This window comes from Leptonychotes weddellii, chromosome 11, assembly GCF_054177405.1.
Source record: "Leptonychotes weddellii isolate Sample4059 chromosome 11, ASM5417740v2, whole genome shotgun sequence".
Taxonomy (NCBI): Eukaryota; Metazoa; Chordata; class Mammalia; order Carnivora; family Phocidae; genus Leptonychotes; species Leptonychotes weddellii.
Window position 1 is genome coordinate 94,741,944 of NC_138379.1, and position 26,957 is coordinate 94,768,900.

Below are 26,957 nucleotides of genomic sequence, written 5' to 3' on the forward strand. Positions count from 1 at the left end.
GGGCGCCTGGGTGGCTCAGTCGGTTGGGCGACTGCCTTCGGCTCGGGTCATGATCCTGGAGTCCCGGGATCGAGTCCCGCGTCGGGCTCCCTGCTCAGCAGGGGGTCTGCTTCTCCCTCTGACCCTCCCCCTTCTCATGCTCTCTCTCTCTATCTCATTCTCTCTCTCAAATAAATAAATAAAATCTTAAAAAAAAAATTTTTAAAAACTGTGGAAACACCCAAAATTCAAGGGAAGGAACAGGAGAAAACGATGTCCTTCTTGGTTAATTCAGCTTGCCCAAATGACTTGTTTGGACATGTGGCTTAGGATTCTGAAAAACTACTGACAACACTCGGAGTTCCCACATTCCTCGATAAGAGCTGTATCGATCCACCCTATATCCTCACTTTGACCAAATCAGATCGCATCTGACCCGAATCAACACGACTCAAGTTAGAAAGGCCACAGGCAGAGCAAATGATAAGCAAACCAACAGAGCTCTGAAGGGACTGGGATCACTTAATCCACTCAACTGCTTTGTGGACACTTAACACCATCTTTTTTTTTTTTTTTAAAGATTTTATTTATTTATTTGACAGAGAGAGAGAACGAGAGAGGGAACTCAAGCAGGGGGAGTGGGAGAGGGAGAAGCAGGCTTCCCGTGGAGCAGGGAGCCCGATGCGGGGCTCGATCCCAGGACCCCGGGATCATGACCTGAGCCGAAGGCAGACGCTTAACGACTGAGCCACCCAGGCGCCCCCACTTAACGCCATCTTAAGCAAATATTTATTCCAATCTTAATTTTCTACCAAAGTTGCGTTGGGAAGACAATTCCACATCTCCTCATTCAGCAACAAAATTCATAAGCATGCTTAAACTTGGATCATCAAGAGAAATATTCAGTGGTTCTCAAGTAAGAGTTGACTCTGTAATTGTGACTTGTGACGCGTCTCCCCTTGCGGGGGACAGACTGATCTTCTGTCCACGGGCCTTGGGGACCCCATCCCATCAAGACTTCCCTAACTGCTCACAGCCACCCTGACAATCTCCCCTTTTGAACTTCTGGGGCATTTATTACAGTATCAAGAGCTGCAAACATTTGCCTATACAAAATTGAACATTTGATTTCATAAAATTTTTACTTATAAAAGATTTTAAACAATTCCTTTAGGATATGTTAGTTTCTTGTAATCTCCTTAATGTCAAGGACTGTCTGATGCCCCTCTTGTCGTCTCTCTGGAGCCTGGCTCTGTGCACAAAATTAACACCTGCTGGTTGCCTGATAAAGTGATTCTGTGGACACGATTCCTATTCTTTCCGTAAGATGCCCTGTGCTTTGACTCCTCATTTTACGAGTGGCTGTCACCCCCAGAGCTGTATTTTTTCTTAGCACCCAAGAAGTGTAGGAGTCACGGGTGAGAATCCAGGGAAGGGACGCTGGGAAAAGTGTCAGTTCCTCAAGGTATAGGTTCTGAAGTTATTTCTATTTCAAACACCTCCAGCAGAATCCCCTCCTCCACGGCACAGGGTGGTGAGGAATTCCTCAGGTTCATGTGGCCAGGGAAGCAGAGCACCCTGCGGAGGCAGCGGCGTGTGTGCGAGCCTGTGCACACGTGCATGTGTGTGCAAGCCTGTGTGCGCACGTGTGTGTGCGCGCGCGCACGTGTGTGCATGAGTGCGAGCCTGTGTGCACGCCTGTGTGTGCACGCGTGTGTGCACGCCTGTGCGCATGCATGTGTGTGCGAGCCTGTGTGCGTGCGAGATTGTGTGCACGCCTGTGCGCGTGCATGTGTGTGCAAGCCTGTGTGCTCACGCGTGTGTGTGCGCACGTGTGTGCATGAGTGCGAGCCTGTGTGCATGCCTGTGTGCACGCGTGCATGTGTGCGAGCCTGTGCGTGTGCGAGATTGTGTGCACGCCTGTGTGCGTGCATGTGTGTGCAAGCCTGTGTGCGCACGCGTGTGTGTGCGCACGTGTGTGCATGAGTGCGAGCCTGTGTGCGTGCATGTGTGCGCGCGCGTGTGTGCGTGCGCTCGTACGCGCGCGCGGGACGAGCCACACCCAGGGGACACTGCAGGCTGTTCCAGAAGCAAGCTCCAAAGTTTTCATGAGCTGCAAATGATAAGGACAGAATATTTGGAAAGTATGTGTATGTTTTTCTGGTCTGTTTCTAACAAAGCTCTTTCCACCATCTTTGTGTATTGACACAATTTTTCACAAAAATCAGAGGCATTAAATTAAATTTTTTTTGTTTTTAAAACCGTATTGAAACAACGAATAAGATAACTAAATCATGTATTTTGTTGTGCAGCTGTAGGCACACAGAGTAGAAATGAGAACTGAAGTGAGTATAAGCAGCAATCAAGAGTCCAAAGAGAAGCTAATTCTGTTTTCCTATTAAAGTACAATTTTGTAACTAAACCCTGGGACCCTTTGCTTTCCCCGTTCCCATCGCTTTAGCCTGTAAAGGTGAACCAGTATCTGCATCACTGAAAACCCAGTGAAAGTATAAACAAATGATTTATGAAGTTTTTATCCCAATCTAATCTTCAAAAAGAAAAAAAAAAAAACCCTAGTGGAATCCTTAAAACAAACTGGGATTTGGGATTAATTTGGAAAGGTAAAGATTACGCCCAGATGAAAATTCTTCCACCTCCTTAAACAAAGGTGATACTTTACTGTTAGTCCAGCAAATTCACACCCGCCGAGGGACCTCGCGCACAGGCCTGGGGGAAGGCACTGTGGGGCAGGCCCGCGGCCCGTCTCCGGGGAAGTAGGGACGGGGGTCCTGGGGGCCGTGCTCTGAGCGCCCCGGCCTGGGAGGCTGGGGCGGCTGTGAGAAGGGGCCGGGCCGCCGTGCTCACACACTTGGGGGGCTAACAGGACCACAGCAGACGCATGCAGTCCCGCATACACGCACAGCACGCTCCAGGAGCCAGAGACGTCCCTGCCGTGGTCTGGCCACGTTACCTCACTAGATCTTTGTAGAGAAGCTTCGTGGTTTCCAAATATGGGTGAAGCACATCTTCATACTGACAAAGGGCTCCACCGAGGCAAAGATGTTTGAAAAGACAGAACAGAAACTCTTCTCTATCAGGTTGGCTGAATACTTCATACTTTTCTGAGTCTTCCACGAGCAACATCTACGGACAATGATAAAATTCATCTTAATGTAACATGAGTTGAGGTTCTAATTTTTGTTTTCAAAAGTTTCAATTTATTTATTTACATATAATCTAGGACCTATTTTAAGAACCCGTCCTGGACAACTGGAAGGAGTGATCTGCGAGACTGGCTCTCATTTTCCCTCCAGTTTCTCACGAGATACTGAGGTTCAGTGGAAGGGATAAACCTAAATCTAAGCCTTCTCTTCTTCCTCTCTGCACCTTTGTACTAGTTTCTATCTTTAGTCCTTGAGCTACTGCAATCTTAGCGTGGAGTCACCGGAAATCTTGTGGGCAAACAAGGAGCAGTAAATAAATGGAGAAACCTCTCCATCCTTAAGGCCTACCGCCTTCGCTTCAATCCAGAGGCCACCCCAGTGGGGCGTCCTAATCCGCCCTGAGCGTGTGCATGGCCTCCCCGCCCCGCTCACGCTGTCGTGGACTCCAGGCCCCTTCTTCCTACACACCACCAGTCTACACTGGCTCTTGCTCTCTGGAGACCCAACCAGCTCCTTCAGAAAAGAGTGGGACTGGGTCTGACGCGGGCGATTTTCTCATACCATGGGGCGTTACACACAACTAACTAGTTTGTTGATCATGGCAGCTATGAACAAGGGGATGAGTGTATGCTATAACATCCGTTTCTTTTATCGAATTGTCTACACCCCTATCTCAAATGAATATTCACCACAAGGTCACCAGACAAGAGGCATTTAAAAAAAACAATCAACTCTGTGGGGTTGTCCCAGTGCGTGTCCCCTGGATGCACCACCTGCCCTGTGCTCACCACCCCCCACCGCCCGGGGGGAGGAAATAATGTGAGTTTGTAGCTACCTAAAGACCTGGCTCAATACTAAAGCTCTCAGGAATGACGAATTAACACGTTCCTACGTGAGCACTCTCGCTACTGAACTGATTAGGCCGTGCAATGTAAAGCTTACAGGAATGCAAGTATTTGGGGAATAAAGGTGAGAACAGTCCGCGTGGCACACAGCTGGGCGGCGGCCGGGCCCTCCGAGAGCAGGTCCGGATGCTGCATGAGTCAGACTGTGCACAGCAGTCAGGAAGGAGGTCACTGTCCGCCCGTACCGGACACAGTTGGTGCTGCTCAGGCTAACGCTGGACGGCTTCCATTCATTTTCTTCAGCCAGAGAGCGACCAAGTTAAACCCTTCCCCGTTACTGCAGAGTGGCAAAGAACCCAAGAGCAAGGCCGGGAGGCAGCACGCAGGGAAACAGAGCCCAGCGCGTCCTGAACACAAGTGCTGCTCACGGAAGTAACGAAGACAGATCTGCAGAGCAGGGAGAGCACGCTGGCCTCCCGGGACGTCGGCTGCCCAGGCTCTCCGTCCCAGCGATGGCGAGCTCCCTGGGGCCAGGGCCAAGGGCCTCGTGACCAAGGGGCACGTGTGTGGGCAGAGGGCCGTGACAGAGAGATGAGCGATGTCAGCAGTGCCCAAAGGAAGGGGAGCCAGACTAGACCAGAGACGCTTCTTAAAGGTGAATTTCCCACCCTTGGTAAGGAAGAGTAGAAATTAGTGTCAGATTCTCACTCTGTAGCACTTGCGTTATCGTCTGTTACAGATTATACTTCACTACGGAGCAACTAAATACAGTCTCTTCAGTTGTGTGTTTAGTTGTTCTCAATGACTTAATTTTATTTTCTTCTTCAACTAAGAGTTCTCCTAGGTGTTCTCCTAGTGTAGATGAATGCACACACTGGCTGGATGCCCCCTGGTCCCCGACAGACAGAACTGTGTGTGCAGAACGCTAGACTGGTGACTTCCCTAGTTCATGCCCATCTGGATTTGCAAGAAATTAGACTTCGACTTCCCTCTCTCTTAGGGTAGAATAATGTTAGTAATCAGTAGTCATTCATATTCCTGGAACCTTACTAAGCGCCAGGCATTGAGCTACATAATTCTTACATCATCCCTACTTTACAGATGAAGAGAGAGATCAAGTATCACAGTTATTAAGTGGCAGAGCCTGGATTTGAACCTATGTCTATTTGATACCAAAGCCCTGTGCCTGGGTGGCTCAGCCAGTTAACCTGCAGGTCATGATCCCTGCTCGGCGGGGAGCCTGCTTCTCCCTCTCCCTCTGATCCTCCTTCCCCTGCTTGTGCTCTCTCTCTCTCTCAAATAAATCAATAAAATCTTTATTAAAAAAGGCCCTAATTTTTTTTTTTAAAGATTTTATTTATTTACTTGAGAGAGAGAGAATGAGAGACAGAGAGCAGGAGAGGGAGGAGAGTCAGAGGGAGAAGCAGACTCCCTGCTGAGCAGGGAGCCCGATGCGGGACTCGATCCCGGGACTCCAGGATCATGACCTGAGCCGAAGGCAGTCGCTTAACCAACTGAGCCACCCAGGCGCCCAAAAGGCCCTAATTTTTAACCACTTTGTAAATAGTCTTTCTTCATAATTAAAACAATGATAATAATAATACATTTCAACATTTCGTATTTTTAAAAAGTGCATTTAAATGCTTTCTCAACTCATTATCTCAACAATTTCAGAAAGAAGATAGAATGGGCATTATTTTTTTGTTTTTTATTTATTTAAGTAACCTCTATACCCAACGTGGAGCTCAAACTCATGACCCTGAGATCAAGAGTTGCAGGCTCTTCTTACTGAGCCAGTCAGGTACCCCAAATGGGCATTTTTTAAAAGGTTTATTTATGGGGTGGGGGAGAGGCAGAGGGAGAGGGAGAGAGAATCCCAAGCAGACTCTGCATTGAGTGTGGAGCCTGATGCGGGGCTTGATCTCACAACCCTGAGATGACGACCTGAGCTGAAACCAAGAGTCAGATGCTTAACCAACTGAGCCACACAGGCGCCCTGCCTACCCCACCCCCCCATAGGCATTTTAATCTCTATGTTGTGCAGATAAGATCTTGGGGCTCTAAATATTGAGTGATTTGTCTAAATTTATTATCTTATAAATAATAACTCAGGAATTAGGTAAATAATCTGTCTTCTGGTTCAAGTTCAATATACCTCTCACTAGAACAAAAATGAGTTAATCCAATTGCTTTTTTGATCTCAGCAGTGAGATGAAAAGATTTTTACTACAGGGATATTTTTATATATTCACTGGCTATGTTAGGAGCCCCATATTGAAGAAAAACCGCCATCAGCTGAGCAGGTGGGGATTTCTCTAGTCCAGCAGCGCTGCCATTCTGGGCCAGATAACTGCATTGTGGGGGCCGTCCCACACACTGCGCAGAGCGTCTGGCTGGAAACTGAAATACACGAATAACTAAGTTGAGAGTAAAAGTCCCATCCAAGAAAAAATCTACCAATGTAATGACTATTGCTGATCATTATTCACTGATAAGAGGTATTTTATGTATTTTAGGCAGGCAAAAGTTTTTGACATTAAGCATTTCCCAAAATAAAATTCTATTAGTGAAATTTTAAAAATCTGTACTTACTTTTCGTAACTCATCAGAAATAGGAAAGGGATCACAAAAAGAATCTAAGCATTTAACAATATGTCCATTGTCTCGTACAATATCTTCATCATGCAACCGGTTAAAAAATGACATTGAAAGCTGTGTACAAGGAACATTTATAGCTTCAATTTTTTTCACTTCAGTTCCTGAAAAAAATTATTTTACAGAGATATAAAAATTAACTTACTATTCTCAATTATTTCCAAAATAAATATCACCATACAGAGATTCTAGTAGCCAAGTAAGACATATATCTTGATATATTTAGAAGACACATCAGTATAAGGATTTTATTGTTATTATTTTGCAGTTTATTTTTATTAATCATTAAAAGTCTGAAACAAAATTTCACACTTTCAGGCCAAGATGAGGGATATGTAAATTAGGAAATGCCTGAAAATGAGATACGTGTTTTGTGTAGGTGTTCTTACATCAGTTTTTTTTTTTTTAAAGATTTTATTCATTTATTTGAGAGAGAGAATGAGATAGAGAGATCATGAGGGTCAGAGGGAGAAGCAGACTCCCCGCCGAGCAGGGAGCCCGATGCGGGACTCGATCCCGGGACTCCAGGATCATGACCTGAGCCGAAGGCAGTCGCTTAACCAACTGAGCCACCCAGGCGCCCCGTCAGTTTTAATCCGTATGTCAGAAGTGCCCTATAAAAGCATAGGAACCAGTTTGTGAAACGATTTTGGATTTGTATTACGTTCCATGCCTTATAATTCGTATTACAAAAGCTTTAATTAATGTAAGTAATGGGTATTTCTAAAGTCCTGAGGATGTCTTGAAAATTTTTCTCTCCATTTAAAAATTTCTCCCTTGTGATCTCATTTACAGCGTCTATTATGAAAAATAGCTTTTCCAGGTCAAGGTAAGCTTGCAAACAGGCCCTAATCAGGTTATCACAAGTCTGGAATTAGAGAAATCTGTAACCACGGTGTTTGGTCTATTCTCCTCTGGTAGCTGCAGTTCTAACCCTCCACACCTTCCGGCACCCCAAACCAATTTCCTGAATGCGTCCTGTAGGAACGGGGTTTCCATTAGTAGAAGCTCTTCTAAATTACAGAAAGACACAAAGATTAAAATGAGTATTTTTATTACTGCCTTGATGAATCAATTTCTCTTTTATGTGCGCGCACACACACTCGCACACATATACTCACACACGCGCGCGTGCTCTCAGCTATAAGGAAGGGGTGGTGTTCTTTGCAGGTTCTCCCTAGAACAGCACACCCAGGTGGGGGAGCCCTTGGTCTTCCCTCTCCTGACACATCTGCTTCATCTCTGACGTGAGGAGGAGCTCGAGCTTGAGGAGTAACACTGGTGATTATTTGCACTTCCTCCTCCTGGCTGTCCACCCGGAGTCCGGCTAGGACCTGCTGCTCTCGTTCTGCTCCTGAGCTGGGCTTGTGTGAGGCACGAGGGGTGTCTGGAGACGGGAACTGTGTCTGAGCAGGAGCAGCATAGATCCACACAGTCTTCAGAGATGGGCTGGTGGCCCCCGGAGGCGGGCTGACATTGCGCAACATGCCACGTTCATAAATCTACCCTAGCTCCCATGCGGCGAGTGGTAGGAGGGTTTGGATGGTGAGGAAAAGGCAATTAAATTCAAACCACTTAATAGGAGGCATAGAAAGAGCATTTGCTATGGACTAAATTATGTCCCTCCAAAATTAATATACTGAAGTGCTAACCCCCAAATGTAATGGTATTTTGAGATGGGGGCTTTGGGTGGGGTCATGGCTTCACCAAATGAATTTTGAAGGGATACAATTCAGTCCAAAGCATTCTGCCTCTGCCCCCCGCCCAATTCATGTCCTTTTTACATGCAAAATGCACTTATCTTATCCTAACAGCCCCCAAAGTCTTACCTCATTCTAGCATCAACCCTAAAGTCTAGAGTCCAAAGTCTCACCTACATATCACCTCAATCAGATATGGGTGAGACTGGAGGTTCAGTTCGTCCTGGGGCAAAATTCCTCTCTGGCTATGAACCTGGTAAACCAGACAAGTTACATGCTTCCAAAATACACTGGGGAGACAAGGAACAGACATTTCCATTCCAAAAGGGGGAAGCAGAAAAAAAAACGGGTGATGGTCCTAAGCAAGCCTGAAACCTGGCAAGGGAAATTTCATGAGATTTTAAGCCTCAAGAATACTCCTCTTTGGTTCAGTGCTCTGCCTTCCTGACCTGCTGGGGATGGTGGCCCAGCCTTTAAGATGCTCCCCCTCCGTGTGTTCCTGAAACTGAGGTGCGGCCCTGAGGACCCGAGTTGCCTTTCAGCCTTTCTCTGCTCCTGAAGAAGGGCCGTGTCTGCAGCCAAATGGCTCTCTGGTCTGGTCCTGTAGGATCTGCGATCCGTTCCCTGTAGTTCAAACTGGCAGGGTCTTTCCGGGCACAATCCCACCTCAGTCCTGGGTTTCTGTTGAAGTGGCTGGGCAAGCCTGAGTTACGTGCCTTCTCTCTGTATCACACGGTTGCTCAGCCACATTTGTTCTCTTCAGATGAATCTTTCTCGTTTTTTTTTTTGTTGTTGTTTTGTTTTTACAATATGAAAAGGCTGAGAATATTCCAAATCTTCAAGCTCTGGTTCCTCCTTAACAATTCCTTCTTCAATCCATCTCTTTCCTTTCTTACTTAATTATAAACACCCAGGAAGAACCCGGCGGCTCCTGTAATACTTGGCTTAGAGATCTCTCAGCTAAACATACAATTTTATCCCTTGCAAATTCTACCTTCCACAAAGCACTACATCATTCAGCCGAGGTCTCTGCCATTTTATGGACTGTCTTTCCTCCAGTTTCTGCTAACAAGGTCCTCATTTCTGTATGGGACCTCACTAGAATCAAGCTTCCCACCCATATATCTGGGCTGGGATGCACTCAAAACTCTCCCCACCGATACCCATTGCATAGTTTCGAAGCCACTTCCCCCTCTCCCGGCAATCTGCAGTAGTCTACTTAGGCTGCTATCACAAAACACCAGAGTCTGGCTGGTTTAAACAACAGACATGGATTTCTCACAGTTCTGCAGGCTGGGAAGTCCGAGACCGCGGGGCCGGCTGTTCTGGTTCCTGGTGAAGGCGCTCTTCCTGACTCGCACATGGCTAGGAGCTCTACTCTCTCTTTCTCTTGTTCTAAGGGCACTAATCCTGTCCTGAGGGCCCCTCATGATGTCATCTAAACCTAATTATCTCCCAAAGGCCTCACCTCCAAACACTCTAACTTTGGGGGTTAAAGCTTCAATACAAGAATTTTGGGGGGACATAATTCAGTCCATAGCACATGCTAACTGTTATGCAGAAATATGGTAAACTTACGTCTCCAGCATGTACAAGGTATGTACTGCATGGCTAGGATCACATATGAAGTTAAGAACTTATTTTTCCCCCTTGATACTACCATTAAAATACATGGGGGTTTCCTATTTATTTTTTGTTTTTCTGACAGTGCTCGTTTCAATGCTGAAATGGCAGAGGCGGGTAGTGGAGAGGTCCGGGTCTTGAAATCTCAGCTCTGTTGAGTCCGGCCAGCAGTAAAATGGTGCCCATTACTTGGCTCATCAATCTGACTCTTCATCTGTGAAATCGGGATAGATAAGAACACCTCTCGGAGCTGTTCTGGGAATCAAAGGAGCTAATGACTATAATGCCCCTTAGCTGAGCACAGAGGACACGTCTGTCATGTGTCAGCCCGCAAAGGGCGCGGCGTGTCCGTGTGCAGAGGGCTGTGGCCGTGGCCACCGGTGGAGGGACGCAGCGGCCCAACAGTGGCAGGCCAGGTGCTGGAGCCGGCAGGGACGGAGATGCCCATCGTACTCTTCAAAACGGCTCACCTGCTAAAACAATGTCTGCTCTCTCATGTTTGAAAGCTGTTTATTTTGCTTATAAAGGCCCGAAGAGGAAAAAGCGGGAAGACAGTTGATAATTCAGAGAAAGAAAAGATGGCAAAGGAGATAAAAACGAGCTAGTGGGAGACCCTCACAAACCACTGGAGACTTCGGCCTCAGAATCAGAGCGCTAGGTCTGCTGCCGACGTGTCAGAGGACTCCTAACGGAATCTGTCAGCTGCACGTGGAATTTCAGAACCTCTGTCTGCAATGCCTCTTCTAAACATCAGGACAAAACTCAGTACTGTTTTACTCTTTTGTGAAGTGTCTACCAATACAGGGGAAGGTTGACTTTTTTTAATGAACCTTATTTTTGTAAAGGAATTGACTGAAGTTACTGCAAACATGTTTTATAAACACTGATATGTGCCTCTGATGACTTCCTCTTGCAGATTTTGAACCGGTGAGTACATTTGCTCAGATACTTTAACTTTGTAAGTACTCTTAAGATCACACTGTACCAGCTTTTTGCTTTATAAATTTTGCAGTGGCCTTTAGCCTAAAGCAATAAAATGTAACCTACTGATTCTAACATCATGAACTGTTTGTAATCTTGTTCTTGACTAATACCTTAAGCAAGTAATTTCTGTGTAAGACTACTAGAATTCCATGAACACGCAATGTACAAATTTACCAAAACTACCCCATCTCATTTAAAATCTACTTATATTTTTCTTGAGCATAAATCCACGTTCCTAACCAGATTTTCCTAAAAGGAAAAATGATGTGTTCTATTGTTAAAACACCTCAATCTAAAATTTGAAATATCATGTTCATGTTTTTGTTTTCAAAATAGCCTTTTCTATTAACTCTGATTTATTCCTTGACCTGAGAGTTATTTAAGAGATTTGAATGTTATTAATTGTTTGGGTAATTTGATGATGTCGATGACGTGGGGCTTGATCCCTGGACCCCGAGATCATGACCTGAGCCGAAATCTAGAGTTGGACACTCAACCGACTTGAGCCGCCCAGGAGCCCTTGGGTGATCTTTAAAACTTCTAGCTGTGTTTCATGGTACTATGAAATTATGATGTATATAAGGTTCTCTTTGTGAGAATTTAAGACTCTCTTTCGTGGCTTTATGTATTACTTTAGGAATGCTCCGTGGCGGCTGCCCCGTACCCCCTGGCTGGGCCGTGGCACCCTCCCATCAGTGGAATCTTCCGCGACGCTCTCCTCTTGCCCATCAGCCAGTTTCTGCAGTTCCCCTCGCTGCTCCCTGCATCTAGTGGAGTCCATGGAAGGGATACAAGAAATACTTCCCCAATGAAAGAAAAGAGAGGATGAGGGCTCTCGGGCACCAAGCCAGGACAGGAGCAGGGGCTCCCAGGAGACCCTGATGTGATCCAACCAGCCAGGCAGTACTCACAGTGTGGATGTGAATAGTGAAAATGCCTGAGCAAAATTTTGTCACAATAATAAAACGGGCATCTGAAAAGATGACAGTAAGTTTTATTTACCTAATGTGGTCCACTGTCCAGAAGAATCTGAAAGTAACTTCAAATTGGGAATAACATTTGGGTCTTTGAAGAAAGCCTAAAATACAAATTTGAGGGGAACCAGTTAGATACTTTATTATAAACAATAGTAAGAATTAACTTTTTTTTTTTTTAAAGAGTTTATTTATTTGACAGAGAGACACAGTGAGAGAGGGAACACAAGCAGGGGGAGTGGGAGAGGGAGAAGCAGGCTGCCCGCTGAGCAGGGAGCCTGATGCGGGGCTCGATCCCAGGACCCTGGGATCATGACCTGAGCCGAAGGCAGATGCTTAACGACTGAGCCACCCAGGCGCCCCAAGAATTAACTTCTAAAGTAACTATAACAGAATCTCATTTAAGTCAAATTGGGGAAGGAGGACGATTTTAAGTGGGTAAAATGTCTAATACATGTTTTATAAAGAGATGAAGTTTTTGTTAACTTCAAGTTGTTACCTTCAAGTATGAACAACACCGTATGTCCGAGTACGGATACCTTTGGGACTTAATAAATAGAAACTAATGACTTCCAGTGAAAAGCAGGAGGTTATATATTTGGAAATTTTGATTTTCTTCAATCTTCAGTCGTTTACCCAAGTAATTGTTTTAGTAATCGCCACTCCCTCTCCCCCGAACTACAGCTCAATCTAAAAGTCATCAGCAACTCAATTCTACCCAAAGGCCACATAGAAAAGTGACAGGTTTGACCTTCTAACCTCATCAGACCATGGCTGCTTCTGACTCTGGACACACTGAGCCTCTTTACTTTCCTTGAGTGGGATGTCCCCTCCTTTCTCACAGACTTTAAACTTGCTAATTTCTCCACCTTAAAAAAGAGTCTTTTTTAGTGTCATGCTGGAACCAAGTCAGGATAGCCTGACTGCTAAACTTTCAGGAATCTTTGTTTGCTGGTTTTTAAACTACTGATCTTGATCTAATGCTGATTTAGATGGATGAATATTTTGATCTAAGGGCAGTAGGAAGATACTACAGAGATTTAAGCAAGGAAAGATGTGATTAGTCCTGTTTTTCACAGTACACTTTGGCAGCAGTATGGAGCGTGAATTGGAGGGCTATTAAGAGAATGGTGCGGAGGGAAGGTACCGCTGAAATCCAGAAAGATCCGTCGCTCACATGAGTCAAGAGGACAGCAAGCAGGGAGGTAGAGAAGGGAATGGATTCAGTGACTCTACAGGAGGAGGGGACAAAGAGAGGAGGAGGAACCACACATGACCCCTGGGATTTTTGCATGAATGTCATTTCCAGGCAGAGTGAATGTTATTTAATGAGAAAGGGAACAGTGAAGAGGACCAGGTGTGCAGGCTGAAGAGTAATAAAATCAGTAAGTATCTGTGAATGCTGACGTTACGCAAGGCAAAAATTCCTCTCTGCATGGCGTTGCCGTCCTAGTGGCGGAGGGATAAAGGTAAACAGGTATCATATACACCCAAATACGAAAAAATAACTTTTCCCTAAAACTACTCCTCAGAAAAAAAAGCAAGTCGCCTTATAACTTTATAAAGTCTTTCAAACTAAAGAGTGTTTGTGCTATTATCTTAATTTGTATAATATACATTTTGAAAAGAAACATAAGCTGGAATTAACCTCAATTAATACTGGTTTCGAATGCTTTTTAGATGTCTTCTGCAAAAATCAGGAAAAGGGAAATCTAATTCAGATTTAGTAATTATTCCTGGGGGGGGAAGAATATCAACTCAATTTTTAGTATCAACTTATAATTGAATTTTACAGGCCACTATAAATGGAAGTAGTCTAAGTGACCTGAAGTGAACTGACCCAGAGCAATGGAAGTAAGTCTTCAAAAGGCCCCTCAAATAAAGCAACATGATAGCTGTTATGTTGTTGGGGTTAATAATACACCAAAAGAATAAAAACAAAACCAAAAACACCCAAAAGCCCTGCCCTAATACATGCAAATGGTTTGGATTTGTTACAGAATTTCCAGGGAGGCATTAGAAGGGACTATCTCAACTTTAGGGAAGCTGATGTGCTCTGGAAATATAGTGGATGATTCACAAACAGGTCATACTGATAACAAAGACACTGATGTCAAAGTGCATGTAAAGATCAGAATAAACTAGTTTCGTAAAATGTGAGAGTGGGAAAAGTATTTCTAAATTAATATATTCTTTTATATAACATAGAATTTTCAATGTATGTCTATTATACGCCATGCATACGAAATACAAGTAGATATCTGACTCTATCATCTATCCGGCAGATTGCTGGTTTCTGATCCAATATCTGTTCTCTTCGTCCTTAAGGAATCCAGTCTTATTTGGGACAGCAACGTGCTCAGCTCAAAGCCTGCCCTCCTAGTCCCTGTGGCATGAGGCCATGAAGTGTGAGCAGAAGTGTGCTGCAGACCTTGAGAAAGCTCTGTAACTTGCTTCGCTGCACTTTACGTGGAAGAGTCCCCTCCTTATCCTTCGTCCCAATGGGGAGGATGCCCAAACCGCATACCGAGCCCAGAGCTCTCTCTTGAGACTCAAAGCAAGATCTTAGATTCAACAATCCAGGATACTGTCACTTGGATGCACTTCAAGTTTAGAATGCCTGAAGCTAAACTCATTTTCCTTGTTTATTCTTTTGCATTTTCTGTGGCTTTAACAGCATCATCTACCACTCCGGTCAACTCCATCAGAAACTTGCTCACCCTACGCGTCCCCCATTGGCCTCACCTTCAGTATCCTATCAGTCCTTGAGTACTGCCTTTCTCCGAAGCATCTCTTCAGGCCATCCCGGAGCTGCTGTCGTAATTCAGAGGGTCCTCTACTGTCTACAGGACAAGTTGCCAGCCCGGTCTCACTGCCGCCGGACTCAGTCCCAACAATTTACCCTCCACACTTCTGCCAAGGTGACCGCAGTACTGTCAATGTTACTGGCTTCCGGAAAACCTCTCAGCACCTCCTCATTAGCTGGATAAAGCCCAAACTCCTCTGCAGGGCACAAAGGTCTAAAATACCCTCCCACCCATCTCATATTATCCCCCACACTGTCCACCTAACAAACTCCTTCCTATCTTTCAGGGCCAATCTCAAGGAGCTTGTCTTTTGTAAACCCTCCTCTGAGCACCTCAGTCAAAAACCAGACAAAACAAAGATTGCTTTCTCTTTTGTGCCACCACAGTGGTTTGTATACACGGCCTGTTTCACCTGACTTCTCGCTCTGCAGCCCCAGCTTTGGACCCTTTCCCTTTCACTGTGTCTTGTTCATCCGTACGGACCTAGAGACTATGGAAATGCTTGCAGAGGGAATGATTCCTTCCTTCCTTCCTTCCTTCCATCTATTTACTCCTTCACAAATGAACTTTGGGAACATAATTTGTTTTTAAAATTGAAAGGGAAAATTTTAAATCTGGAATTCTAGTTTTAAACAATACCGTTTGTTCAGTAATGAGTGTTTGTAGTGGAAATGACATGGAAGTTTGTGTCAAAGGCCCCTGGGTCTTATCATTTGCTGGGTGTTCTTGCACAAATTATTTAACCATTTTGAGCCTCCATTTCCTAAGCTATGAAATGGGGGTCAAAACACCAAATTTACCATATTGTTGTAAAGGTTAGTGACAAATGTCTAAGATGTACTGAAAGCTCAGTCTGGCACACACTATAGAGAAATTTTGGGAGTGCCTGGGGGGCTTAGTCGGTGAAGTGTTTGCCTTCAGCTCAGGTCAGGATCCCAGGGTCCTGGGATGGAGTCTGGTGCTGTGGGGCTCCCTGCGCAGCAGGGAGTCTGCTTCTCCCTCTGCCTCTGCTGCTCCCCCTGCTCGTGCATGCGCACTCTCCCTCCCTCTCAAATAAATAAAATCTTAAAAAAGAGAGAAAAACGCGGTGTAAAGTAGTATACAAACATTAATAACAATAACATTACTTATTATGAGCCAAGCATTTTGCTATTATATTTCCTTTAATCTTTTTTTTTTTTTTAAGATTTTTATTTATTTATTGAGAGAGATAGTGATAGAGAGCATGAGAGGGGGAGAGTCAGAGGGAGAAGCAGACTCCCCGCTGAGCAGGGAGCCCGATGCGGGACTCAATCCCGGGACTCCAGGATCATGACCTGAGCCGAAGGCAGTCGCTTAAACAACTGAGCCACCCAGGCGCCCCTTTTTTTTTTTTTTTAAGATTTGATTTTTAAGTCATCTCTACACCCAGCATGGGGCTTGAACTCACAGCCCTGATACCAAGAGTCGCACGTTCTACTGACTGAGCCAGCCAGGTGCCCCAATTTCCTTTAATCTTCTTAATAATCCATCAGATACTCAGCACTGTTTTCATATTCAAAAATACTTCTTACATGCCAAGCACTGTGATCATTTTGCAGAACAGTAAATGGAAGCTGAGGAGGTGGTGAAGTGACGTGCCCAGTGTCACAGAGCTCAGTGGTGGTGGAATTTGAACAGACAGCTGGAGGCCAAATCAGGGGAGGATCCAGGTTTCCTACGGCTCTAAGCTTATACAATTTTAGGAACTCTCAGAATACAAAAATGTCTATCTTAGAAAATGTTCAAAAACACATGACTATGGGAACATACAGCTAGATCCCTCAGAGTTCCTTAGAAGGGCCTCTGCAAGTAAGGAGCTTGGCCAGCAAGGAGTCCCGAGGATTCATTAGCTTCAGAGTGGATCCCCCGCTGGGCTGCAGTCTGAGCCATTAGGCTCTCTGGCCTCCAAATCAGTTACGTGAGTAAAAATTATGATTTTATAAGTACACTTCTTTGAACTGAAATATGGGAATATAAACATGAAGATCTTGAAATTTAGGAAAATTTAGAAAAAAATGGCCCAGTATTATGAAAATCTGTTGTGCTTTATGGATAAATCTTGAATCTGTTGAAGAATTCTGTTGAAAAACCCAAATTAATTTTATGCCCTCCAGGAAATTTTTCCTGACACCAATGCCCCTCCATTAGGTGATGTTTCTGTGCCGAAGGCACCTTGTATCCTCCATTGTAGCAATTATTTTATTTTGTAGAGAGGTTTTTTTTAAAGATTTTATTTATTTATTTGACAGAGAGAGACACACCGAGAGAGGGAACACAAGCAGGGGGAGTGGGAGAGGGAGAAGCAGGCTTCCCGCAGAGCAGGGAGCCCCATGCGGGGCTCGATCCCAGGACCCCGGGATCATGACCTGAGCCGAAGGCAGACGCTTAACGACTGAGCCACCCAGGCGCCCCATGTAGAGAGGTTTTTACATTTCTAGCTTCTGTGCCTTGCAAGCTGGGATCAAGTCTCTTCATCTTTTCAACATCCTCCAGCAAAGAAATAGTAAGTATTCAACAAATATTTACTGAATAGATGATTTATGTGAACAATTCTGTAGCACTTTAACTCACCGCTCAAAATCCTGATTAAAAAACTCTCTATCAATTTGAAAGCCAACGCTGGTATGAATGAAACATCTAACCATGATAATTCAAGAAATGTCATGTAGTAATGGCATTGTGTTATATTACTATTATAATACTATCTTCAGGAAAGGGAAAGACATTTGGCCACCTTACCCTCTATCAAGGGTTGAGAAGTGCCCGTGACTCCCCCCCCCCCCAGTTCTGTCCTTGCTGGAACCTCACAAGAGGTTATACTTATTTGGAAAAAGGTTGCACTTGGGCCGGGTGGTCCTTGCTCCTGTGGCCCATGCTGCACAAAGAGCAGAGCTGCAGGGAGCAGCTGCCCCTGAGGGCAGCGGGCGGGAGGAGGACGGCCCCCAATGACAGCTGGATCCCGCACCTGCCGGACGAGCTGCTCCTGCTCGCTCTGCGGCCCTCAGCCGGCCGCCGCGGACTGCAGGCCCCCCTCCTCCCCACGCGCACCCCTGTGCGGGAGACGACGTGCTGTCGGTGCGCTGCTGTGTGCCCACCCGCAGCCCCCCGAGCACCCCACAGCCCCCGCAGCTCCCCACGCACCTGCAGCCCCCCGCGCACCCCGCAGCCCCCTGCGCACCTGCAGCCCCCCGCGCACCCCGCAGCCCCCTGCGCACCTGCAGCCCCCCGCACACCCCGCAGCCCCCTGCGCACCTGCAGCCCCCCGCAGCCCCCTGCGCACCTGCAGCCCCCGCACACCCCGCAGCCCCCGCGCACCCCGCAGCCCCCTGCGCACCTGCAGCCCCCGCAGCCCCCCGCACACCCCGCAGCCCCCCGCGCACCGCGGACAGAGCACCCTTTCCCGTGCGCGTGGGGGTCTAACGGCTGCCCCCGAGCTCGCCCAGTCGGGCACCTCCCCTTCCCCACGCGGTCACCTCCACCGGCCAGCCTGGGGGGCGGGGAGTACCCCCGCGGTGAGCGCCCCGTTCTCCAGCCGGGGCCCGGCCGCCCGGCGCGCCCCACCCACCCTCACACCAACCATGACGAAGTCGTCCTTGCGGTACGCCTGGAACGTCTGGTCGAAGCCGAACGCCTGCGCCGCAACTCTCCCCAGCATGGACCTGCGAGGGAGGGGGCGGTCAGCGCGGGGCGGGGCGGGCGGGGGCATCGGGGCGGAGCCAGCGTGGGGGCGGAGGTCAGCGCGGGGCGGGGCCAGCGCGGGGCGGAGGGGGAGGGGCCAGCGCGGGGCGGAGGGGGAGGGGCCAGCGCGCGGCCGGGCCGGGGCAGAGCGGGAGCGGAGGGATCAGGGCGGGGAGACAGGGCCGCGCGGGGAGGGCCGGCGGCGGCGGCCGGCGGGGCGCGCTCCCGGCATCCTCCCCTTCCCTCCATCCCCGTGGAGGCGGGCCTGCGCGCAGTTCGGGCTCACGCCGCCGCCGCCCCACCGCCGGGCGCAGGAGGGCTCGTTCCGCCCTGCCCTCGGCCTCTCACCACTGGCGGAGCCGGCTGGTGGTCTCCGGGGTGCTCAGACACTGGAAGGTTTTCTGAGGCAGGAATCTGAAGTAGTAGCCGCCCAAATCCCCCGGCTCCCCGGCCGCCATCGCCCGCCTAGCTCAGCGGAAGTGGGGCCCGTTCCCGTGGAGACGCGGAGACCAGGCGTCCGCCCGCTGCGGCAGGGGGCGGGGCCACGCGGATCCTCTGGGAGAGGAAGTCAAGCTCGCGGCGGGGGCGGGGCGAGGCGGTGGCTGAGGGCAAGAAGTCCAGACTTGCAGCGGGGGTGGGGTTGGGGCGGGGCCACGGGGAGGCTCCGGCGCAGGAGGCCAGGCTCGCGGCGGGGCGGGGCCACATGGAGGAGGCCGGGATCGTGGTGGGGGCGGGGCGGGGCTGGGTGAGGCGGGGGAGGGGCCACGCTGAGGAGGCCGGGCTCCCGGCGAGAGCGGGGCCTCTGAGGGGGCGGGGCCACGCGGAGTACGAGGGCTCGCAGCAGGGGCTGGGTGAGGCTGTTTCTGGGGGCCAGGAGCCCAGGCTCGCGGCGGGGGCGGGGGCCACACGGAAGGGGCAGGGCTCGAGGCAGGGCTCGTGGCAGGGGCAGGGCGAGACGGTTGCTCGGGGCCAGGAGGCCAGGCTCTTCGCGGGGCGGGGCCATACGGAGGAGGCCAGGCTCCTGGCGGGGGCGGGCCTACGTGGAGGAGGCTGGGCTCGCGGCGGGGGCGGGGCCACATGGAGGAGGCCGGGCTCACGGCGAAGGCGGGGCCAGGCGGAGGAGGCTGGGCTGGGGCGGGGCCAGGCGGAGGAGGCTGGGGCGGGGCGTGGCCACAGGGAGGGGGCCGGGCTTGGCGTGAGGGGCGGGGCCAGGCGGAGGAGGCCGGGCTCGTGGCGGGGGCGGGGCAGGCGGAGGAGGGACACCGCTCGCCCCCCAGGTCTCCTGCAACCCGGCGCTCCCGCTCCTGGTCGGGGCGCAGCGGTCCAGCGAAAGAGGGGTGCCAGAGAGAAGTGCAGGTGCATTCTTGCTGAAATTGACTCCTACTCATAATTACTCAGCATAGGTTAATTTCCTAATCTGCAGTCTGCTATCTCAGTTTTCTGGTTAAGCTTCATGACTCACATTTCCGAAGACATTATTTTGAATTAATTAAGTTTAGTTTGGAAGTCACAAGTCTGTATGACTAGTTGGAAAACTATTCTCTTTTACCATTTGGCTCTTTTTTTTTCCTTTTTGATTTTCATCTGAAGGCTGAAAGATTTTTTCTGTACAGACTCCAGTAGAGAGCGCTGGTTGATACAAATACACGCTTATTTATTTATATGTATATTTTTAATTTTTTAAAAGATTTTATTTTTAAGTAATCGCTATACCCAACGTAGAGCTTGAACTCAGAACTGTGAGACTAAGAGTCCCATTGCTTTACCAACTGAGCCAGCCAGGCGCCCTGAAGCAAATACCTCCCGTTTTCTATTGAAAATTAACTTTTCTGTAGTTTTTGTTGTTTCCTCTAATAGCAGTGTATCTGGACTTACTATGGTTCGACTGAACATTTTTTCGACTTTACGAGGGTGCAGACGCAATACTGGTTCAGTAGGAGCTAGGTGGAATTTTGAGTTTTGATCTCTCCTGGGCTAGCGGTATGTGGTCTCATCAGCCACTGGATCACGAGGGTAAAGAGCCCGTAAACTCACAACCAGTGTGTGCCCATCAACTGCTCCGTTCTTCCACTTTCAGTACAGTGTCTAACGGTTGGCACGAGATATTCAACAGTTCAGTAGGCTGTGTGTTAGATGCTTTTGCCCAGTTGTAGGCTAATGTAAGTGTTCTGAGCACACTTAAGGCAGGCTAGCCTAGGCTATGATATTCGGTAGGTTACATGCAGTAAATGCATTTTTGATTCATGATATTTTCAGTTTATAATGGGCTTATTGGGATGGAATCCTATTATAAGTTGAGGAAGATCTGCATTATTGTTCATTATTACTATTCCATTGCATTACTATGCCACAGCTGGTGCTTTTGCGTTGACGGTTTGAAGGTATTCTGAAAGCAGCTATGCACCTTTTGGGGCATGTTTTTTGATGAACTCACACTTACTCCTTGGAAATATATAAGGCATTGGAAGAGCTCAGTCATAGGGTATAAGTAGGTCTTGTTTTACTAGATACTGCCAAAACATTTTCTAAAGTAGATCCATTTACACTCCAACCAGCTTGCATGAAAGTTCTAATTGTTCTACATTCTTGCCAACACATAGTATCAGTTTTTAAAAAAATTTCAGGCTTTCTGCTGAGGTTATATTTCTCATTCTGATTTTGAATTTGCATTTCCTTGATAGTTGTTGTCGAGCAATTTTTTATATGCATATTGGCCATTTGGATGTCTTCTTTAGTGAAGTACCTTATATTTAAGTGTTTTGTCCATGAAGCATTGTTCATATTTTAAAATTTATTTTTAGAAAATGTTTAGTCTGGATGTAAGTCCATTGCCAAATATATGCATTGCAAATATTTTCTTTCTTTTTTTTTTTAAGTAAGCTCTACGCCCATTGTGGGGCTTGAACTCATGACCCCAATATCGAGAGTAGCATGCTCCACCAACTAAGCCAGCCAGGCACTCCTCAAATATTTTCCTCTTTGTCTATAGCTTGCTTGTAGCTTTGATGCTCACAAATTCTGAATTTTAATGAAGTACAATTAATTCTCATTTTTGTACCATTTTTTTTGCCTACACAGAATTATGGAAATAGTTTTACATTTATGTCTATGATCCACCTCAAAATATTTTTTTATTTTTTTATTTTTATTTTATTTATTTATTTTTAAAGGTTTTTATTTATTTGACAGTGAGAGAGACAGCGAGAGAGGGAACACAAGCAGCAGGAGTGGGAGAGGGAGAAGCAGGCTTCCCGCGGAGCAGGGAGCCCGATGCTGGGCTCGATCCCAGGACCCTGGGACCATGACCTGAGCAGAAGGCAGGCGCTTAACGACTGAGCCACCCAGACACCCCTCAAAATATTTTTTTAAAGCTCATTTTATTTTTTCCCATATGGTTACCTAATCGATCTAGCTCTACATGTATTTTTGTAAGTTTTTATTTAAATTCCAATGTTGTTAACATACAGCGTAATACTATTTTCTGGTGTACAATACAGTGATTCAACACTTCCTTACATCACCTGGTGCTCATCACAACCAGTGTCTCCTTCATCCCCATCACCTGTTCCCCCACCCCTCTGCCCACCTCTCCTCTGGTCACCATCAGTGTGTTCTCTGTAGTTCAGAGTCTGTTTCTTGGTTTGCCTTCCTATCTCTTCTCCCTTTGCTCATTTGTTTTGTTTCTTAAATTCCACATATGTGGGGCGCCTGGGTGGCTCAGTCGGTTAAGCATCTGCCTTTGGCTCAGGTCATGATCCCAGGATCCTGGGATCGAGCCCCGCATCGGGCTCCCTACTCAGCGGGCAGTCTGCTTCTCCCTCTCCCTCTGCTGCTCCCCTTGCTCGTGCTCTCTCGCTCTGTCAAATAAATAAAATCTTTAAAAAAATAAGGTGGCATTCATATACTTTCTAGACCTAGCCTTGCCCTTATTCCAGATTTGGGCTGAACAGTCCCACTTCATGGTTCCATGATCTCTCTGTATCACCACCTGGGAGCTGGCCAGTACCTGGAGGGTTGACAGGTGGCAGGATGATAATCCCGAGATGATATGATGATCATGGTGGTGATACTGTAATAATAAAACACAGCTGGCCCTTGAACAACAGGGGGCTTAGGGGTGCCAGTGGCCTGCGTCAAAAATCCACTTAACTACTAACAACGCACTGCTGACCAGGAACCTTCCCGATAACATAGTCACTGAGCACATACTGTGTATGCTCTCTGTATTCTAGGCCTTATTCTTACAGTAAAGTCAGCTAGAGAAAAGAAAATGTTAACTAAGAAACTCAAAAAGAAGAGAAATACATTCACAGCCCTTACTGTACTGTATTTATTGAGATCACGTATACGTGGACCCACACAGTTCAAATCTGTTGTTCAAGGGTCGACTGCAACAGCTAATATTTCTGAACATGTCCTGTTTCACCGCACATTGTTCTAAACATTTTCCGTGTGCTATCACTTCATTCTGTTAGGTGAGTTAGGACTGCTGAGCCTCCTCCTCCAGCACGAACACGATGCTTTCCCGGAAACCAGCAGAGGCTCCAACAGCCGGTCTTTCCGGGCAGCCCGCCTGCCCCAGGTCCCACCACCTCCTGGCTTCACGGGGCCAGCCGACCCTGCCCTCAGCCCCACAGCACATACAGAGTGGAGATGCCTGAAGATCGCTTTTGACACCGACTCAGTTCAACTACTTAGTGTATTTGTAGGAGCACTTAGAAGTTGAGAGAGGCCATGTAAACCCCCGTTCACCTCCAGAATAGCCTGGACCTTTCTACAACCTCCTATTGGGTTAACCAGGAAGATGCCAGTCCTGTCCTACCTTGGGGAGAACAGTGTCTATTCCTACCCGGGCCTTACACTTGGCTGTCAGCCCAGGTTCCACACCTTGGCCGTTTATGTAAGTGAAACGAAGAACAACACTTGACCCAGACCTCTCCTTGGGATCCCTGGATCAGTTAACACCTGTCTCCCAGGTTTTGCATTCTTGGCTCCTTACCCGGGTTTTAGTATCTGTTTCTAGATTATTTAATTTGTAGTTCACTCTGGCTTCTTGTACTTTCCTTTTCTTCTAATTTTGGCATTGCGACCTTGTGGTCTTGGGAGCAATCTGTTTCTGCAGCCTGGGGAGCATACAACTGGAAGACTAACTCCATCCTAGGAGGGAGGTGAGCTAACTTTGGGGTTTCTTAAATTAAGATGAAGTTTTGAGTCCTTGGACTCCTTCAAAAAAGATTTCTATGGAAAATATTCTGCATTTGGACATGCGTATTCCTGAGCTGCTTGCAGCTCACACAGTCTTGGATTACATCTGGCGATAATTTGCCACTGTTCCCCGTTTGTTTCATAGGGGACGTTGACGACATCATCCGAGCTACCAATGAAAGCTGTCGGATCAACAGGACCAGATACAGAGTCCGTCCAGTAGAAGATAGGGAAATGTATTGCTTAACTATATTATGAGTCGTATTTACCTCCTTCGTCTACGAGAACATCATTAGATATTTTGTCCAGTGATTTTCAGAAAATAAGATCCACTGGGTCTATGGTAATCTCTGTGTCGACCTCAGTGATTCTCAGCCTGTCTTCCACGGAACCCTGAATTCTTGGGAAGAGTCTGGGGTCTGTTGGGGAGGAAGGCGAGTACGGCTTTGCCTTTCTTGCTTTTGTTAAAGTGACACCACTCTTACCTGTTTGAGAAATTGAAGTGCAGGATAAGATTCCACTTGTAAAGAGGAGTCTTTGGCGTTAAAATGTTTGAAATCCTTTTTCTTCCCCCAAGGTAATGACCATTGCTGAAAATAGAGCTAAAATACTCCTTTTGCAACCAACTCCTTCTGTGTCCTTACAGTCCAGCTATGAGTGTGTCTGGTCTATCGTCTGGACACACTTCTAGGCTTTTATGGACTAGTGACAGTTACAATATGGGCCAGAGGAAATTCACTCTGAATTTTAAGAGGTGGCAAAGTAGTTAAGAGTGTAGGTTCTGGGGTCAGATCTCCTGGTTTACGATTCCAGCTTATCGGACTCTCTGTGTGCCTTTGGGCAACTTTAACCTCTCTGTGCTTCACTGTTCCTGGGTGTTAAAGGGGGAGGATTATTCCACCTCCATGATAAGGTCTTGAGAGCATTAAATGAGGTTTATCATGTATTGTGTCCGAATGCCTGGCATATGGTTAAGTGCTCGATAAATTGTCATTAAATTATCATTGTTGGCGTCAATTGACGTCAGTTATAAAGGTCAAGAAACTGTCTTTACTGCAACTTGTTCAAAAGCTGCCCAGACTGCACATCACTGAAGAATTACCCCGAGTACCCTTGTTGATGAATGCTTGACGCAAAGGGGGTTCTCAATAAAAGCTCAGGGAAACTTCAGAGCTTCCTTGCCTTTCCATTTATGGGGTACTTGAATCTATTGTTGGGTCACAGATGTTAACTTTTGTTTGACTGCTTTAATATTAAAAAAAGCATATCAAAATATTTCATTAATAGGAAGTTTGAATTTTACCTTAAAACTAAATGTATTCCAGAAATTGTGGGACATTAAAATGATCACTCTTTTTGAAAGTGGGAGATCTTCAAAGTCGTACATCCGAACAGAAACATTTTAAAGCACGTCAAGGTTATCTTCACAAGAGAGTGGACACAATACGTAGATTTTAAATGGCACTAGCCTTTCTAATTCCTACCAATAAACAGACTCGAGGCAGACGTATTAGTTGGGCATAGCTGCACACCCTCCCTTCCAAACGTCCCAAACGAGGTGCCTGAATGCCCTACACCTTACTGTGACTCTTGTTTTGTTGTTAGGTTCTTTAAAAATCTCTAAGAAGTGTTTGTGTTTTATCTGACGTTTCTTTAGATGCCAAAGCTGAAAACTGAAGCTCCACGTACTCTTTAAGAACTGATCTGAGAGAGAACACGTCCGTGAGAAGCACACTCAGCAGGTGTCTCTGGGAAAGAGATTGCCTTTTTTTTTTTTATCTGACTTACAAATATGACGCAAATGATTAAAAAACTAACCCTGCCAATTAAATCCCATGTCATTTCTAGCTTGTCATGGAAATAAACTGGAAGGTGAGGAGAGAGTTTTATGTAACAGGCTGATTTCATTTTCCCCATTTAACAGGATGCTTCTGGCTCATGATTCATTTGGATGAAAGGTCCCCTTGGCTTCCTGGCCACGCACATCTTCCAAGCCTTTTCTTGTAATGCTTCGATAGCATCTCTGGGTCTTTGATGATATTTTTGCCTCCTGATCCATTTGGTAAAAAGCCACTTGAAAACCTTACTCACTTCGGGTAATAACGCACATTTGGAAAGAAACCTAAATAAATACAATGGATATTTTGCACTGGGGTAGATCAGCTAGATTCTCCTAGAAGTGCAGTATTGACTTGTTAAACCTGTGGCTTTAATAGCTTTTTTTTTTTTTAAGTTTATTTATTTGAGAGAGAGAGAAAGAGAGAGAGTGAGCAGGAGGGAGAGGGAGAGACAATCTCAGGCAGACTCCCCGCTGAGCACGGAGTCCAACACGGGGCTCAATCTCAGGACTGTGCGATCATGACCTGAGCCTAAATCAAGAGTCAGACACTCAACTGACTGAGCCACCAACGTGCCCCAATAGTTTTTTTTTTTTAATTCTCTTTTTTTTTTTCTTAAGCCAAGGAGAAAACAATTCTACTTCTTTATGTTGATAAAATAGATTCTGTGGTAGGTTTTTATTCTAATCCCTAGACCTTAAAAATGTTATCTTGAGCTATTTGAACTTTTGTGTGTGTGTGGTAATTGGTATGTAAGAAAAAATATTTTGTATATATAAATAACACATTAAAAGAAATATGACTCAGGGTTCCTGGCTGGCTCAGTCGACAGAGCGTGTGACTCTTGATCTCAGGTTGTGGGTTCGAGCCCCATGTTTGGTGTAGAGATTACTTAAAATAAAATCTTTATTTATTTAAATGTCTGTTTATTGGTAGGAATTAGAAATGCTAGTGCCATTTAAATATTAACAAGAAAGGAATATGACTGATACTGTGTTCAAGTTTGAGACATGAGCTTCAGTCTGTGACACCATGAGTGAGGATCTCTGTGATGTATCACTCACATATTTAACCATGAAACACATTTGTGGTTTTTTGGTTTTCTTATATTTCTTTCTCTTTTAATCTTACTATTTTCTACTGCTCTACACTTCTCATTAAAAAAAAAAAAAATTTTAAATGGTTTTTTTGTGGTTTTATTTTTGGCAAGTTTTATTGAGATGTAGTTCACGTACCATAACATAAAGTATACAGTTCGGTGGTTTTTAATCCAGTCACAGAATTGTGCAATCAGGGGCGCCTGGGTGGCTCAGTTGTTAAGCGTCTGCCTTCAGCTTGGGTCGTGATCCCAGTGCCCTGGGATCAAGCCTCACATCAGGCTCCCTGCTCAGTGGGAGTCTGCTTCTCCCTCTGCCCTCCCCCCGACTCGTACTCTCTCTCTCTAATAAATAAAATCTTTAAAAAAAAATGAATTGTTCAATCAT

General features: G+C 46.5%; 1 protein-coding gene and 1 long non-coding RNA gene across 3 annotated transcripts in view; one reads left to right on the forward strand and one right to left on the reverse strand.

Moving 5' to 3' along the window:
• Positions 1-18,980, reverse strand: part of CFAP300 (cilia and flagella associated protein 300) — a 24,015-nt gene extending 5,035 nt beyond the window's left edge. The window contains exons 1-5 of one of the 2 annotated variants that reach the window (XM_081799600.1): positions 18,779-18,978; positions 18,330-18,411; positions 11,953-12,028; positions 6,581-6,747; positions 2,951-3,123 (exon numbers count right to left, since the gene is read on the reverse strand). In XM_081799600.1, coding sequence (XP_081655726.1) covers positions 2,951-3,123; positions 6,581-6,747; positions 11,953-12,028; positions 18,330-18,411; positions 18,779-18,888 — 608 coding nt within the window. In that variant the 5' untranslated portion in view covers positions 18,889-18,978. Of the gene's footprint in view, positions 1-2,950; positions 3,124-6,580; positions 6,748-11,952; positions 12,029-18,329; positions 18,412-18,778 lie in introns of both variants that reach the window. The other variant, XM_081799601.1, reaches the window with a different exon arrangement.
• The window catches only part of LOC145716353 (uncharacterized), a 438,007-nt gene that overhangs the window by 245,971 nt on the left and 165,079 nt on the right, over positions 1-26,957 (forward strand). The window lies entirely within an intron of this gene.